General features: G+C 36.6%; 1 protein-coding gene across 12 annotated transcripts in view; it reads right to left on the reverse strand.

The window, feature by feature from the left end:
• The window catches only part of ERBIN (erbb2 interacting protein), a 126,737-nt gene that overhangs the window by 13,524 nt on the left and 96,271 nt on the right, over positions 1 to 16,942 (reverse strand). For 10 of the 12 annotated variants that reach the window (XM_058563951.1, XM_058563949.1, XM_058563954.1 and 7 more), the window contains 3 exons: positions 5,631 to 5,745; positions 3,406 to 3,589; positions 59 to 1,607 (listed from right to left, as the gene is read on the reverse strand). In XM_058563951.1, the coding sequence (XP_058419934.1) occupies positions 59 to 1,607; positions 3,406 to 3,589; positions 5,631 to 5,745 (1,848 nt within the window). The remainder of the gene's footprint in view (positions 1 to 58; positions 1,608 to 3,405; positions 3,590 to 5,630; positions 5,746 to 16,942) is intronic. The other 2 variants (XM_058563959.1, XM_058563960.1) reach the window with 1 other exon arrangement.

Here is a 16,942-nt window from a genome sequence, read left to right on the forward strand (position 1 = left end):
TTTTAAGGAAAACTAGTAAATTCATGAAGAGGAGAATGAAAAATTCATGTTTAATTACCTTTTCTAACTTTTTGGCCTCAATGTGTCGTAGTACTTGTTCTCGCCAATCATGAGGAACCTTAGTTTTTCCTGGAGGATCTAATAAAGAATGCTCAGAACCAACTCTTGCATTTGGTCTTTTTGAAGGACTAGTTCGTGAATAATTGAAATCACTGACTGACATAGTTCTCTCTGGTATTTCACTAACAGAGGGTCGAGCACTCAGAGGCCTTGATGCATTTGGACCATCAATGCTGTAGGTTCGTGCAGAAAGAGGTCTCTGTGATCCTGACATCACTGGAGGAGTTCTTCCCACTGAATGTAACTCTCTGTATGATAAATAATCTCCTTCAGGAATTTGGGTCCTCCTTGTGGGACCTGGCTCCCCGAGATTTACAGAGGCTGTAGAGGACACACTACTTTGTCGCTGAATTGTAGTTCGAGTTGCTCCAGGAACGAGTCGGTCATTTGGTGAGATGGCCCACATTTCCCCATGTCTTCCTGGGCCAAGTCTCTGATGTAAATGGTATCCAGTATTAGCTCGAACGTTGTTGTGGTTAGAAAAATTCATATTGGCAGAATGTTTAGCATAACTGTGATTTTCTGTGCTTTCTGATCTAGGAAGGCGCTGAGGAGGAAAACTGACATGATCTATTTGGGGATTTTGTTTGGAGTGCCACAAAGTGTCCTTGACTGCAACACTGCTACTGTACTGGATATTATATTGTGGAGGACCATATATTTGAGGCGCAGATTGTGGGCCACCTGTTGTCGGGCCTCTTACTGTATTTGGCTCTTCAGGATTATGATTTGAATCAAACTTGAAAATTGCCTTTGTACCTGATATTAAATCAGAAGATGAAGAAGAACCTGTAAATACTTGCAATGGTTGATCATACAAAAGTGTAGCGGACTTGCTCCTGACTATATTTTTTCCATCAATAGTAGACGTTACTTTAACTGTTGCATTTGGCTGCTGAGGTCCATTATCACTAAGAATGTCATAGATTTTTAGCCCTCCAGTCTCCATGTTAGTTATGCTATGAGATTTCACAACAGATCCAACTGGCCCACTTCTCTGAGGGGAGAGATCTTCGGTGCTTTTGGAAATACCCACATCAACAGAAGAGTCAGTGTCATGTGGTTCAGGTCTGCGAGTAGACTGTGGAGTTTCCTCAGAATGTCCACTTACCTTATTCATGCATCCTAGGTTAGGATACTTGTTTCCATTTTCTAAACACTCAGCTTCTCCTTTAGCATTAATGCTTAAAAAGCCAGTTCCAAACTCTATATCCTGTGTCTTTGATCTTTCCACTATCTCTGGTTGAAATGTATCATTAGCAACAAGTTTATTAAGATTCATGTTGATATGGTCCAATTTGTGAGACTCATCAGATGTGGGTGCTGAGTCACCATCTTTGTCAATAAGAGCTAATCGCTCTTCAATATTCAAATCATATTCAGGTAAGTTAAAATCTTTCTTATCACGAACCTTGAATTTTTCCTCCGTTGAATGGTTTAAAATATCTCCGTTTTGTAACAGGCTGTTAAAATTTTCATCTTCTTGCCTAAAACAAAGATAATTTTATCACAAACATCATAAAGCCCAGTTTTCTTAGTAAGGGGGAACATTAATAACTAATTAACGTGTAGGTACACAGAGTTAAAAGAGTTGAAGGGAATCACAGATGAAAGGTATTTATTATCAAGCATGTAATTTAAAAATATTATTATAATACTTAAATAATATAGAGTTATAGTAAATGAAGACAAGTAAAACATATTAAATTCATAGACAAGATTAATTTTCATTAACATCATAAATCACTTTGTCATAATTATACTTTAATAGAGCTAAACAGTGAAGAAAAATGGACTTATTACATATCCTCTTCCACTGCTGCATCTTTTCACAAATGTGCTAAAACATGAAATGCTTGAAAGACAGACAGATATTTGGAGAAAAAGCCAATAATTTGAATAGTTGAGTCAAGAACACAGAACATTTTTACAAATTCTGAAACCTTACATTATTAACCATAGTTAATCACATTAAGTAGTTATTATTAGATTCAAAAATATAGATAAGGAAATTATACAAAGAACTAAACAATCACTCAAAGATCTATAAAATATGAAGAAAGATCAAAAGAGAAACTAAACCTAATCACTCTTTTAAGTGACTACATTGTATTTGGCAAATATTTATAAATATGCCATTTCAAAACTATAGAAAATATTTTATTTCTACTTGGTGATAGGAAAACATTTGTGTCCTCTTGTATAAATATTTAAGTTATGTTTCAACAAATATTCCTTAATACTGATCTTCCCATTAAGTAAACAGATAATATTCGTGATTAGAAATACAATACAAAAAGGTGTGGCTATATCCTTTTTTTAGCCTTTACTTCATTACATGAAAAACATGATTTAGAAAATACGAAACTACTTCCCAAAAATATCAGTAAAATTTCATTATTCAACAAATTAATCATTATCTTAACATCTAAGAGGTTGTAAAAATTAAAATTTAATATTAATATTTGAGGTCTTAGCCTCAAATTCAGAGAATAGATATAAACGATTAATCATAATTACAACTACATAATAGCTAAACTCATTTTGAGACATAAAATTCACCTTCCTTTTACAACAATACAAATCAATACATGCAAAAATTTGACTTAAATATGCCTGGAATTTAAGAACAATTTAACTCTACAAAATAGTTAACAACATCCATACAATAAGCTTTGGGTTCAGTAGTAACCCATATCTTTCTATCAAGCACTCTAGCTGATAGATTAACATGAAGGTAAAATGGCCTAGTCTTCCTCTGATAACCAAACTTCTTGCGAGCCCAAATAATAAATTTGTTTTAAACTTCGGCAAAATCCCAGCCTATATGAATCAAATCTTGTTTCAGAGAGTTCGACCTACAAATTTAAGTCTAAGCCAAAGATACAGCACTAATCAAAAGTATCTGAATACTTTTTAGTTTTAATGGCATCCCCAAAAAATAATTTTGCATTTCTATCTCTAAAAATACCCCTCTCGATTTGAATTACTCCAAATAGGCTGTTTATGTTGTAATACCTAGGAATATTGTAAAACTGGTTCAACCTTTTAATGAAAAGAATTAGAATATATTTTAAATCTTTTCTTCCCTATTTAAAAGACCAATTTAAAATGGTAATGTATAAAACTAATTAGTAATAAAATGGGGAAGAAACCATATACTGCCTGAACCACTTCTATAACATTAATTTGTGAAATCCTTTATGTTTTAGTCGTATATATTTATTTGCCTTACTATCTCTATTTATTGTATAAATAAGTTATTTTGTTAAGACGTTCACAAACCTGATTTTGGAATTAATACCAATATGAGTTTGTTTCACTGGAGAGCAGAGTGAGGTATCTTGACTACTATCAGTATTAAGAGAAACTGAATCAGACATCCGAGATGGAGAGGAACAGTTGCTGTTATTCTGATTGCTATTATGTGTAACTTCATCTGATAAAGAATCTGTATCCTTTGTATCATCTGAAACAAAAAAACTTAAGCCGTTGATAAAGTCACCAAGAAATTGTGTGAAATACTTCCCAGTGATGACAAATGGCATTTATATTGCCCTGTTCAATATATAGGGTAAAGAATTACATGGATAAGAAGATTACCAGAGGCACCTCTGAAAATTCAGTCCTAATATACAGAAAGATGAAGTAATTTACAAGTGATGATACCTTTAGTTTTTTAAAAATATAATCAATGTAGGGTTACTCATAATTTGATTTAGTTTTAAATACTGACAAGATGACATTACGCAATGTTTTCTAGGCCATCAATTAGTTTTAGTGAATATGCTTTTCCACTCATTTATAATTTTAAAAAGTCATAATAATAAAATGTACATAGTACAGTTCATAGCTTTGGTAAACTTATCTGGAGGAAGAAAGTATTTCATACATGTGTGGAATTGTTTTCATCTATTCTGACAATAAAAATGACCAGTGTAGTCAATCAAAAAACAAACACCAAACAAATCAAGGAATTTTCACGGACAAATCAAGGTCAGCTCTCCACATTTTTAAATCATTTCAAAGAACTGTATATGAATAGTGAACTCTCAATATGTGAGATGGTTTTGTAACAATTATATAAATAGAAATAAACAATATTCATATTCCATTATAGGCAGGTAGTATAAAAAGTAGTATTTTTTATAAGTAGTAATAAAAAGATAACTTAATATCTTTACAACTCTAAAGGTTCTTTTTAACTAACTCAATTCTAGCCAAATCACAGAAATAGTATATATAGACACAGTCACAGGAGATTATATGAATTAAGGATATATTTGCTGTTGCAAATATCTCAGTTCAAGTAGTCTGGATTGTGTTTACAGTTGAAAATAGTAGCACAGGGGGCTCTTCAACTTGAAGGTATTTAAGTTTTGGATTCTGAATTTTTAAAATACTGTTAAACTATACAGCACTGAAGTTCTTTCCTAGATATATTCCTCTTCTTCCACCTCCTTATCAGGGGGCAATTATGACAACCAGATAATAACATGTAAAATATTTAGCATAGTAATTAGCAACTAGTAAATACTCAACAAATATCACTACCATCATTATCATGAAACCCAAGCTATCCAAGGGCCACCTTGATAGTAAGTTTCATTAATGCCATAAAGGCCAAGGCTGGATAAATATTTGGTGGAGATAATATAGAGAGGTTCAGGTATTAGTGGGGAGAAGCAAGGAAAGGATAAAAAGTAAGGATAAATACCTTTCAAGTTCCTTTTCATTTCTAAGAGTCTGAGGTTCTATGTTACATGAAAGAATCGCTGGGGGTGGTTTAAAAAAAAGTTTTGGGATAGAATAAGCAGCATCTACTATACATCAGGAACTGCACTAGATGAGCACATTGAATAATATAGCACATTTGGTACTCACAAAATCTTTCATTAGCCTCATTGTATGTCAAATTAGATACGCACACATGGATAAAATTAAGCAGCTCAAGGATCACATAGCAAATAAGTGGTAGAAATGGAATCAAAACCTAGGTTTGTCTGCCTACAAAGACCATGCCCTTATAAGTAAACTTGCATGAGGGAAAAAAAAGATCTATCAAGATTTTTCTTTATCTTTTTTTTTTTTTTTTTTTGTGAGGAGATCAGCCCTGTGCTAACATCCGCCAATCCTCCTCTTTTTTTGCTGAGGAAGATGGCCCTGGGCTAACATCTGTGCCCATCTTCCTCCACTTTATATGGGACGCCGCCACAGCATGGCTTGCCAAGCAGTGCGTCGGTGCGCGCCCGGGATCCGAACCAGCGAACCCCGGGCCGCCACAGCGGAGCGCGCGCACTTAACCGCTTGCGCCACCGGGCCGGCCCCTCAAGATTTTTCTTTAAAAACAAGAGAGGTAAGGAACAGATCTTTAGAAAGATATGTTTTAAAAACTGTCTCTAAAAAAGTGTTTTAAATAACAATTACATTTTATTAAAATTGACTCCAAAAAAATCTATAAATTTTATTCAGCCCCTTTCTATTCTTAGCGCTTTCCTTCAACATCTAACCTTTTTTGTTATTACTAAGTGCTACCACTTTTGGCTGGTTAATAGAGGTTTCAATTAACGGTGGTCGCATCTCTGCCATTTTCATCTCTTCATCAGAAGAAAGTTCTTCAGATTCCTAATTTAAAGAAAAAAGAGGGAAAATATTTATAAAAATAAGTTTTGGTGTCTTAAATGAATAAAGATTAAGTCATAAGAAACTCAAAGAGAAAAGAATATTTAGAACATGAACAAAACCTTTTTATGGTAATAGTGACTAAAACTAGTATATGACTATAAATTTTTTAAGATATGGCAATAAAACTATGGCAATTATTAACAATATGCTGAAGTGCCTCTGGGATAATTTTCTGTGACAGGCTTTAATTCAAGTGTACTAATGATTACCAAATGCTGGGTACTATGTCAAGTGCCAGAGAAACAGAAATGAATAAAACACAATCCCTGTCATCAAAAATCTCAGTTTAGTGAGGGTGCTCCAACAAAAAGTCTCTTCCTAATCCTCAAATTTATTCCCTCAAGGATCACTAGGTTCCAAGGAATGAGACAGACTGAGGTGTTCTTCCACTCAAGTGAATTAATGGTAATTTTTGCCCAATTCGAAGACAGAATTTTTTATTACTCTCTCTGAATTTTTCTCTAGCATTTGGCAATCATCCTATCTACCAGTGAATGTTGTTAGATAGCCAAAAAAAAAAAAAAAGACCTGGTTGTCAACAAATATTAATAGAGAAATTTTACATTGTATATACTGTATATAAAATCAAGATGTTCTGCAGGTTAAATTATTCCCAGTTAATATGATGAAAATAAATAAAAGGTCTTAAAAAGGTGTTCTGTTAAAAGTACTAGGACTCTTAGGTACTCATAAGTGTCCTAGTAAAGATATTGATGGGAGTTAGCAAACTATTTCAGTAAAAAGGCCACAGGGTAAGTATTTTATGCTTTGCGGGCCATGTTTCTGTTTCAACTACTCAACTCTGCTGTCGTGGCACAAAAGTAGCCACAGACAGTATGTAAAGTGACCATGGCTGTGTGCCAAACTGAATTTCATCTAACTTTTCACGTCATGAAATATTCTTCTTCTTTTGATTTTTATTCAACCTTTTAATAATGTAAAAACTGTTCTTAGCTCGCAAGCCACACAAAAACAGGCAGTGCACTGGATTTGGACCATAGGCCACAGTTTGCCAACCACTGTTCAAGACTGTACTACAATGGGGGCTGGCCCCGTGGCTTAGCGGTTAAGTGCGTGCGCTCCGCTGCTGGCAGCCTGGGTTCGGATCCTGGGCGTGCACCAACGCACCACTTCTCCGGCCATGCTGAGGCCGTGTCCCACATACAGCAACTAGAAGGATGTGCAGCTATGACAAACAACTGGGGCTTTGGGGGGAAAATAAATAAATAAAATCTTTAAAAAAAAAAAAAAGATTGTACTACAATGGAAAGAGTTAGACAACTAATTAGCAGAACAAGAAAAGAATGTAACTTCAGTTTAGTCTTGAAGGGTGAGATAAGAGGGAAATGACATTCTGAGCAGAGGAAAGCATGGAAATAAGAAAAGGTATGGCAAGTCAGCTCCATGCAGTTGGAGCTCAGGGTAAGTGGCAGGAGAGACAGAAAAGGAGAATGGATTGCATGGTGAAAGGTTATGCTCTGAGTATGGACTCAGTTAAGGATGTGTTGGTCGTCTTGGAAGGTGCCAAGCCAGGAACTCACAAGATCAGATTATCTTTTAAAATAGTAACTCTGGTATTAAAAATGTAGGAAGAGGGGCTCGCCCTGGTGGCCTAGTGGTTAAGTTTGGTGCACTCTGCTTTGGGGGCCCAGGTTTGGTTCCCAGACACGGACCTACACCACTCTATTAGCAGCCACGTTGTGCTGGTGGCCCACATACTGAAAAATAGAGGAAGACTGGCACCGATGTTAGCTCAGGGCAAATCCACCTCAGCAAAAAACAAAAAAATGTATGGGAAGAAAAAGAGACTGGTGGAAAGAAATCTAGCTATGACAGTAGTCCTGAAGAGGAATAACCACCTCTGTCCTCGGGCAATGGCAGTGATGGCTGGTAAAGAGAAAAAGAATCTGACACAAATTTTGGGATTAATAGGACTTAATGACAGAAGGAATGTAAAGAATGAAAGAATAGGACAAGAAGGGGCAAATGGTCTGTCCTAATCTTTGATATATGCAGCATTTAAATTGATGACCAGACTTTCTCCATCATGAAATTACAGATCTTCCGTGACTTACAATGGGATTACGTCCTGATAAAGCTATCGTAAACTGAAAATACTGTTAAATAAAAAATGCATTTAATACCCCTAACCTACAGAACATCATAGCTTAGCCTCGCCTACCTTAAACGTGTTCAGAACACACACATTAGCTCACAGTTGGGCAAAATCATCTAGCACAAAGCCAATTTTATAATAAAGTGGTGAATATCTCATGTAATTTATTGAATACTGTACTGAAAGTGAAAAACAGAATGGTTGTATGGGTACAGAATGGTTGTCAGTGTATTGCTTGTTCACCCTCATGATCATGTGGCTGACTGGGAGCTGCAGCTCACTGCTGCTGCCCAGCATCGTGAGACAGTATCACATTGCATAATGCTAGCTCGGGAAAAGATCAAAATTCAGAATTCAAAGCACGGTTTCTACTGAATGCCTATAGCTTTCACACCACAGTAAAGTGAAAATATCAGGGAGTGATGTCAGCACGATAGCGGAGTGAGCACTTCCCTTAGACTCCCCCCAAGACACAATGTAAAGGACATTCATAAACCAACAGAGGACATTTACACAACACAAAAGACCCACGCTGCCATACGTCTGAAGGTTGAGGTACTGGACCCCCTGGGAGGAAGTGGAAAGAGGTAAACAGATCTCTCCCTCCCCACCAGTGACCAACGGTGCAGGATTGTGGGTGCGCGACTCTGAGAAAAGAAGGGGGGGCTGGCTGTCTGCAGGAAAGCATTCGCTCTCCAAGTTCCCTCACAGCCAGTGTGAAAGCCACACAGGGAGGAGGCTAAGCTATTGTGGGGGTGTCTTCATCAGGCCAGCACCCCAGAAGAGCAGATAGTAAAGGCAGAGCAAGAATGCCCCCAGGATTGTGCACGTGAAAGAGAGCACCCCTCCCCCAGCCCAGTGCTCCAGCTCAGCTGGTTGGCCAGGGCCCCTGCATATACATTAGAAAAGCAGCAGCTACAGATGCCAGAGATTGCGGCAGGCTCAGAACACACAACTCCTGAGCCCCCTCCAGTGGTGGCAGGTGGAATCTGCGACCAAATACTATCATTATGCAAAGGCACAAATCCATGCCATCAAATACTGTGAAGAAATATATTAATACTCCAGAGCAGCAGGAAAATGACAAGCACCCAGAAATCAATCCGGAAGGCACAGAAAATTACCATCTAAACGGCAGAGATTTCAAAATAGCTATCAAAAAAAAATCTCAACGAGTTACAAGAAAATACAGACAGTTCAATGAAATCAGGAACAAATTTAATGAACAGAGGAAATTCTTCACAAAAGATATTGAAACTATAAAGAAAAACCAATCAGAAATGCTGGATATGAAAGACACAATGGATGGGATAAGGAAAAATATGGAATCCATGAATAACAGAGCTAATATTATGGAGGACAGAATTACCAGCTTGGAGGACAGAAATATAGAAACACTTCAGATGGAGAAGGAGAGAGAATTAAGACTGACAAGAAATGAAGAAATTTTCTGAGAAATATCTGACTCAATTAGGAAATGCAACACAAGGATTATAGGTATTCCAGAGGGAGAAGAGAGGGAGAAAGAAGCAGAGAGCTTGTTCAAAGAAATGATAGCTGAGAACTTCCCAAACGTAGGGAAGGAGCTGGAAATACAAGTAGGAGAAGCTAACAGAACTCCTAAATACATCAATGTAAAAAGACCTTCTCCAAGGCATATAGTCATAAAACTGGCAGAAGTCAATGACAAAGAAAAAATATAAAGGACTGCAAGGCAGAAGAAAAGAACTTACAAAGGAATCCCTATCAGGCTTGGAGCAGATTTCTCAGCAGAAACCTGACGGGCCAGGAGAGATGGAATGATCCATTCAAAATTCTGAAAGACAAAAACTTTCAGCCAAGAATACTCTTATCTAGTGAAAATATCCTTCAGATATGATGGAGAAATAAAAACTTTCCCAGATAAACAAAAGCTAAGGGAATTCATTGCCACAAGACACCCCCTAAAAGAAATGATCAAGAAGGCCCTCATACATGAAAAAAAAAACAAAAAAGGGTTTACAAAGCCTTGAGCAAGGAGATAAGTAGGCAAACAAAATCAGGAAATTGTAGCTCTCTATCACAACAGGTTAGCAAACAATTATAACGTTAAAGATAAAGGGAAGGAAAACATCAAAAATAATTATAATTTGTGATTTTAACCACAAACTCACAACACAAGATAGAATAAGTTGTGACAACAACAACTTAGAAGGGGAAGAGGAAAGAGATGCAACTGGCTTAGACTAAGGAACTAAGAGGCTATCAGAAAATGGACTATCCCATCTACAAGATATTTTATACAAACCTCATGATAACAACTAAACAAACAATCAGAACACAGACACAAATGATAAATAAACAGAAAATCATCATAGAGAACTACCAAACTAAATTGGTAGTCCAAAATACACAGGACAAGAAACAAGGGAAATAAAGACCAACCAGTAAACAAGTCATAAAATGGCAGCATTAAGCCCTCATATATCAATAAACCCTCATATATCAATAATAACTCTAAATGTAAATGGATTGAATTCTCCAATCAAAAGACAGAGTGGCCGGACAGATTTAAAAAGAAGACCCAACAATATGCTGCCTCCAGGAAACACATCTCAGTTCTAAAGACAAACACAGGGTCAGAGCGAAGGGATGGAAGACAATACTCCAAGCTAATGGCAAACAAAAGAAAGCAGGTGTTGCCATACTTACATCAGACAAAGTAGACTTCAAGAAAAAAGCAATGAGAGACAAAGAGGGGCAGTATATAATGATAAAAGGGACACTCCACCAAAAAGACATGACACTTATAAATATATATGCACCCAACACGGGAGCACCAAAATACATAAAGCAACTACTAACTGACTTAAAAGAAGATGTCAACAACAACACAATAATAGTAGGTGACCTTAACACTCCACTTACATCAATAGATAGATCATCCAGAAGAAAATCAACAAGGAAATAGTGGAATTACAAGAAAAACTAGACCAGATGGACATAATAGATATATATAGAACACTCCATTCAGAAGCAGAATACACATTCTTCTCAAGTGCACATGAAACATTCTCAAGGATAGACCATATGTCACAACATATGGTCAACAACGCAAGCCTCTGTAAATTTAAGAAGACTGAAATCATATCAAGCATCTTTTCCGACCATACTGCTACGAAACTAGAAATCAACTACAAGAAAACAGCTGGGAAAGTCACAAATATGTGGAGACTAAACAACATGCTACTGAATGACCAATGGATCACTGAAAAAATTAAAGGAGAAATCAAAAAACATCTGGAGACAAATGAAAATGAAAATACACCATACCAACTCATATGGGATGCAGCAAAAGCAGTCCTAAGCGGGAAATTCATAGCAATATAGACCAACCTTAACAAACAAGAAAAATCTCAAAAAAGAAATCTTAAACTATACCTAAAAGAATTAGAAAAAGAAGAACAAACAAGGCCCAAAGTCAGCAGAAGGAGGAAAATAATAAAAATTACAGCAGAAATAAATGAAATTGAAACCAAAAAAAAAAAAACTGTAGAAAGGATCAATGAAACTAAGAGTTACTTCTTTGAGAAGATAAACAAAATTGACAAACCCTTAGCCAGACTCAATAAGAAAAAAAGAGAGAATGCTGAAATAAATAAAATTAGAAATGAAAGAGGAGGAATTACAATGGATACCACATGAATACAAAGGATTATAAGAGAATACTATGAAAAACTATATGCCAATAAATTGGTCAATCTAGAAGAAATGGATAAATTCTTAGACTCATACAACCTCCCAAAACTGAATCAGGAAGAAATAGAGAATCTGAAAAGACCAATCACAAGAGAATGAACAGTAATCAAAAACCTTCCAAAAAACAAAAGTCCAGGACCAGATGGCTTCTCTGGAGAATTCTACCAAACATTCAAAGAGGATTTAATACCTAACCTTCTCAAACTATTCCAAAAAACCGAGGAAGACGGAACACTTCCTAACACATTCTACAAGGCCAACATCACCCTGATACCAAAGCCAGACAAGGACAACACAAAGAAGGAGAATTACAGGCCAATATCGCTGATCAACACAGATGCAAAAATCCTCAACAAAATATTGGCAAACCGAGGGCTGGCCCCGTGGCTTAGTGGTTGAGTGGGCGCGCTCCGCTGCTGGCGACCCAGGTTCGGATCCCGGGCTCGCACCGATGCGCTGCTTCTCCGGCCATGCTGAGGCCGCGTCCCACATGCAGCAACTGGAAGGATGTGCAGCTGTGACACACAACTATCTACTGGGGCTTTGGGGGGAAAAATAAATAAATAAAATCTTTAAAAAAAAAAAATATTGGCAAACCGAATACTGAAATACATTAGAAAGATCATACACCATGATCAAGTGAGATTTATACCAGGGACACAGTGATGGTTCAATACCCACAAATCAATCAATGTGATACACCACATTAACAAAATGAGGAATAAAAACCACAAGATCATCTCAATAGATGCAGAGAAAGCATCTGACAAAATCCAACATCCATTTATCATAAAACTCTCAACAAAACGGGTATTGAAGCAAAGTACCTCAAGGTGATAAAGGCCATACACAGCCAACATCATACTCAACAGGGAAAAACTGAAAGCCATTCCTCTGAGAACAGGAACAAGACAACAGTGCCCACCCTCACCACTGTTATTCAACATAGTGCTGGAAGTTCTGGCCAGAGCAATTAGGCAAGAAAAAGAAATAAAAGGAATCCAAATAGGCAATGAAGAAGTGAAACTTTCGCTGTTTACAGATGACATGATTTTATATATAGAAAACTCTAAAGAATCCATTGGAAAACTATTAGAAATAATCAACAACCACAGCAAAGCTGCAGGATACAAAATCAACTTACAAAAATGAGTTGCATTTCTATACTCTAACGATGAACTAACAGAAAGAGAACTCAAAAAGACAATCCCATTTACAATTGCAACAAAAAGAATAAAATATTTAGAAATAAATTTAACCAAGGAGGTGAAAGACCTATACAATGAAAACTATAAGACATTATTGAAAGAAATCGAGGATGACATAAAGAAATGGGAAGATACCCCATGCACATGGATTGGAAGAATAAACATAGTTAAAATGTCCACACTACCTAAAGCAATCTACAGATTCAACACAATCTCAACCAGAATCCCAATATCATTCTTCAGGGAAATAGAAGAAAGAATCCTAAAATTTATCTGGGGCAAAAAAAGACCCCAAACAGCTAAAGCAATCCTGAGAAAAAAGAACAAAGCTGGAGGCATTACAATCCCTGACTTCAAAATATACTACAAAGCTATAGTAATCAAAAGAGCATGGTATTGGTGCAAAAACAGACACACAGATTAATGGAACAGAATTGAAAGCTGAAAAATAAAACCACACATCTACAGACAGCTAATCTTAAACAAAGGAGCTAAGAATATACAATAGAGAAAGGAAACTCTCTTCAATAAATGGTGCTGGGAAAACTGGACAGTCACACGCAAAAGAACGAAAGCAGACCATTATCTTTCACCATACACAAAAATTAATTCAAAATGGATCAAAGACCTGAAGGTAAGACCCAAAACCATAAAACTGCTAGAAGAAAATATAGACAGTACACTCTTTGACATCAGCCTTAGAAGGATCTTTTCAAATACCGTGTCTACTTGGGCAAGGGAAACAAAGGGAAAAATAAACAAGTTGGATTTTATCAGACTAAAGAGCTTCTGTGCAAGGCAAAGGAAATCAGAAACAAAACGAAAAGACAACCCACCAACTGGGAGAAAATATTTGGAAATCATATATCTGACAAGCAGTTCATCTCCAAAATATATAAAGAACTCACACAACTCAACAACAAAAAACAACCTGATCAAAAAATGGGCAGATGATATGAAGACATTTTTCCAAAGAAGATATACAGATGGCCAATGGCCACAGGAAAGATGTTCCATATTGCTAATCATCAGGGAAATGCAAATCAAAACTACAATGAGATACCACCTTACACCTGTTAGAATGGCTATAATCACCAGGACAAAAAATAATAAATGTTGGAGAAGATGTGGAGAAATGGGATCTCGCATACACTACTGATGGGAATGCAAACTGGTGCAGCCACTATGGAAAACAGTACGGAAATTTCTCAAAAAATCAAAAATAGTAATACCAAACGACCCAGCTATCCCACTACTGGCTATTTATCCAAAGAACTTAAAATCAACAATTCAAAGAGAGTTATGCACCCCTATGTTCACTGCAGCATTATCTACAACAGCCAAGACGTGGAAGCAACCCAAGTGCCCATAAACGGATGAATGGATAAAGAAGATGTGGTGTATATATACACACATATATATACTCAGCCATAAAAAGACAAAATCGTCCCATTTGCAACAACATGGATGGACCTTGAAGGTATTATGTTAAGTGTAATAAGCCAGACAGAGAAACAAACACAATGTGATTTCACTCATACGTGGAAGATAAACTGACACATGGACAAAGAGAACAGATTAGTGGTTACCAGAGGGGAAGGGGTTTGGTGGGAGGAGGGGGGGAACAGGGGTAAAGGGGCACATTTATATGGTGACTGACAAATGATAATGTACAAATGAAATTTCACAATGTTATAAACTATTATGACCTCAATAAAATTTTTTTTAAAAAATCGGAAAAATCCTAAGTGGAACCACTGTAAGTTGGGGACCGTCTATATATTATTACACCTGGGCTTCTAGAATTGCAGTCTCCTAAATCTCCTCCCTCCTTTCTGTCTCCTTTGCTCACATCAATTAATCTTCCTGCAGTTAGCTCATACATTTTTCCTTTCTAACTCTTTCCCTGGATACTGCATTTTTTTCAATGTTTATGTTTAATGTCGGCAATTCTCCAATTTATAATCTAGCTTTGATTTCTTTTCTGAGCTAAAGATCCACATTTCCAACTACCTATTGAATATGTCTACCTGAAGGTCTTGTCAAATGTTCAAATTCCACCTATCCAAAAATAAACTTGTCCTTGCAAGTCTCTTTGTTCTCTTAACATCCCTATTTCTGTTAATGGCATCATCATCCTATTCAGGCATGGTTATGTGGCTGTTCCCTCTTCTCCATTCCTTATAGTCAGGGATATTTATACACAACATCTATAATATTCTTGCAGAACTTCTAGTCTGCATTTTCTACTATCACTATTCAAAAGCCTTCAAACTTTGAGAACTCAATAGCCATTGCCAGATAATTCTCATACACAGCTCTATCACAAGTAACACTCTGTTAAAAAGCCTTTGGTGGCTCCCCAAACATTAAAGAACATCCTTGGTTCTTTGTAGCCATAAAGTATCTCTTTTCTAAATTTCTATAGCACTTAATACTTTCATTAGTACTTTTCTTACACACTTAGCACAGTCTAACCATGATTATATTCTATATATCCATTTATCCATTCTGCCACCATAACTCCAAACAGTACCTTATAGATAGAAATTATACTAAATGAGTAATAAGTTCACTGGGACAAACCTAAAAACCTTTTCACAACTATGTCATATCAGGTTCAACGTACATAATAGTGTATTGAATGATGTGATCCATTTAGTACATTCAAAAGCCAAGAGTTTTTTCCTGTAGTAAATACTAGCTCACAGGATAACTTTGAAGATAAACGATGTACTTTGAACGTATTTGAATTTTCAGGAATAAAGATGCTATTATAAACCCACAATATATTTATATGGAACAACATAAAGACCCCGAGTAGCTAAAGGAATCCTGAGAAGAAAGAACAAAGCTGGAGGTATCACACTCCCTGGTTTCAAAATATACTACAAGGCTATAGTAACCAAAACAGCATGGTACTGGCACAAAAACAGACACACAGATCAATGGAATAGACTCAAAAGCCCAGAAATAAACCCACACATCTATGGACAGGTAATCTTCGACAAAGGAGCCAAGAACATACAATGGAGAAAAGCAAGTCTCTTCAACAAATGGTGCTGGGAAAACTGGATAGCCACGTGCAAAAAAATAAAAGTAGACCCTTACCTTACACCATACACAAAAATTAACTCCAAATGGATTAAAGACTTGAATGTAAGACCTGAAACTATGAAACTTCTAGAAGAAAACATAGGCAGTATGCTCTTCCACATCGGTCTTAGCTACATATTTTCAAGCACCATGTCTGAGCGGGCAAGAGAAACAATAGAAAAAATAAACAAATGGGACTATATCAAACTAAAAAGCTTCTGCACAGCAAAGGAAACCATCAACAAAACGAAAAGACAACCTAACAATTGGGAGAAGATATTTGCAAACCATACATCTGATAAGGGCTTAACCTCCAAAATATATAAAGAACTCATGCATCTCAACAACAAAAAAACTAACAACCCAATTAAAAAATGGGCAAAAGACCTGAACAGACATTTCTCCAAAGAAGATATACAGATGGCCAACAGACACCTGAAAAGATGTTCAAAATCACTAACTATCAAGGAAATACAAATCAAAACTACAATGAGATGTCACCTCACACCCATCAGAATGGCTATAATTAACAAGACAGGAAACAACATGTGTTGGAGAGGATGTGGAGAGAAGGGAACTCTCATACATTGCTGGTGGGAGTGCAAACTGGTGCAGCCACTATGGAAAACAGCATGGAGATTCCTCAAAAAATCAAGGATAGAACTACCATATGATCCAGCTATTCCACTGCTGGGTATTTATCCAAAGAACTTGAAAACACCAACGCGTAAAGATACATGCACCCCTGTGTTCACTGCAGCGTTATTCACAATAGCCAAGACTTGGAAGCAACCTAAGTGCCCATCAAGGGACGAATGGATAAAGAAGATGTGGTATATATACACAATGGAATACTACTCAGCCACAAGAAATGATGAAATCCAGCCATTTGTGACAACATGGATGGACATTGAGGGTATAATGCAAAGTGAAATAAGTCAGAGGGAGAAGGTCAAATACCGTATGATTTCCTTCATTA

The sequence above is a fragment of the Diceros bicornis genome, chromosome 20, assembly GCF_020826845.1.
Source record: "Diceros bicornis minor isolate mBicDic1 chromosome 20, mDicBic1.mat.cur, whole genome shotgun sequence".
Lineage (NCBI taxonomy): Eukaryota > Metazoa > Chordata > Mammalia > Perissodactyla > Rhinocerotidae > Diceros > Diceros bicornis.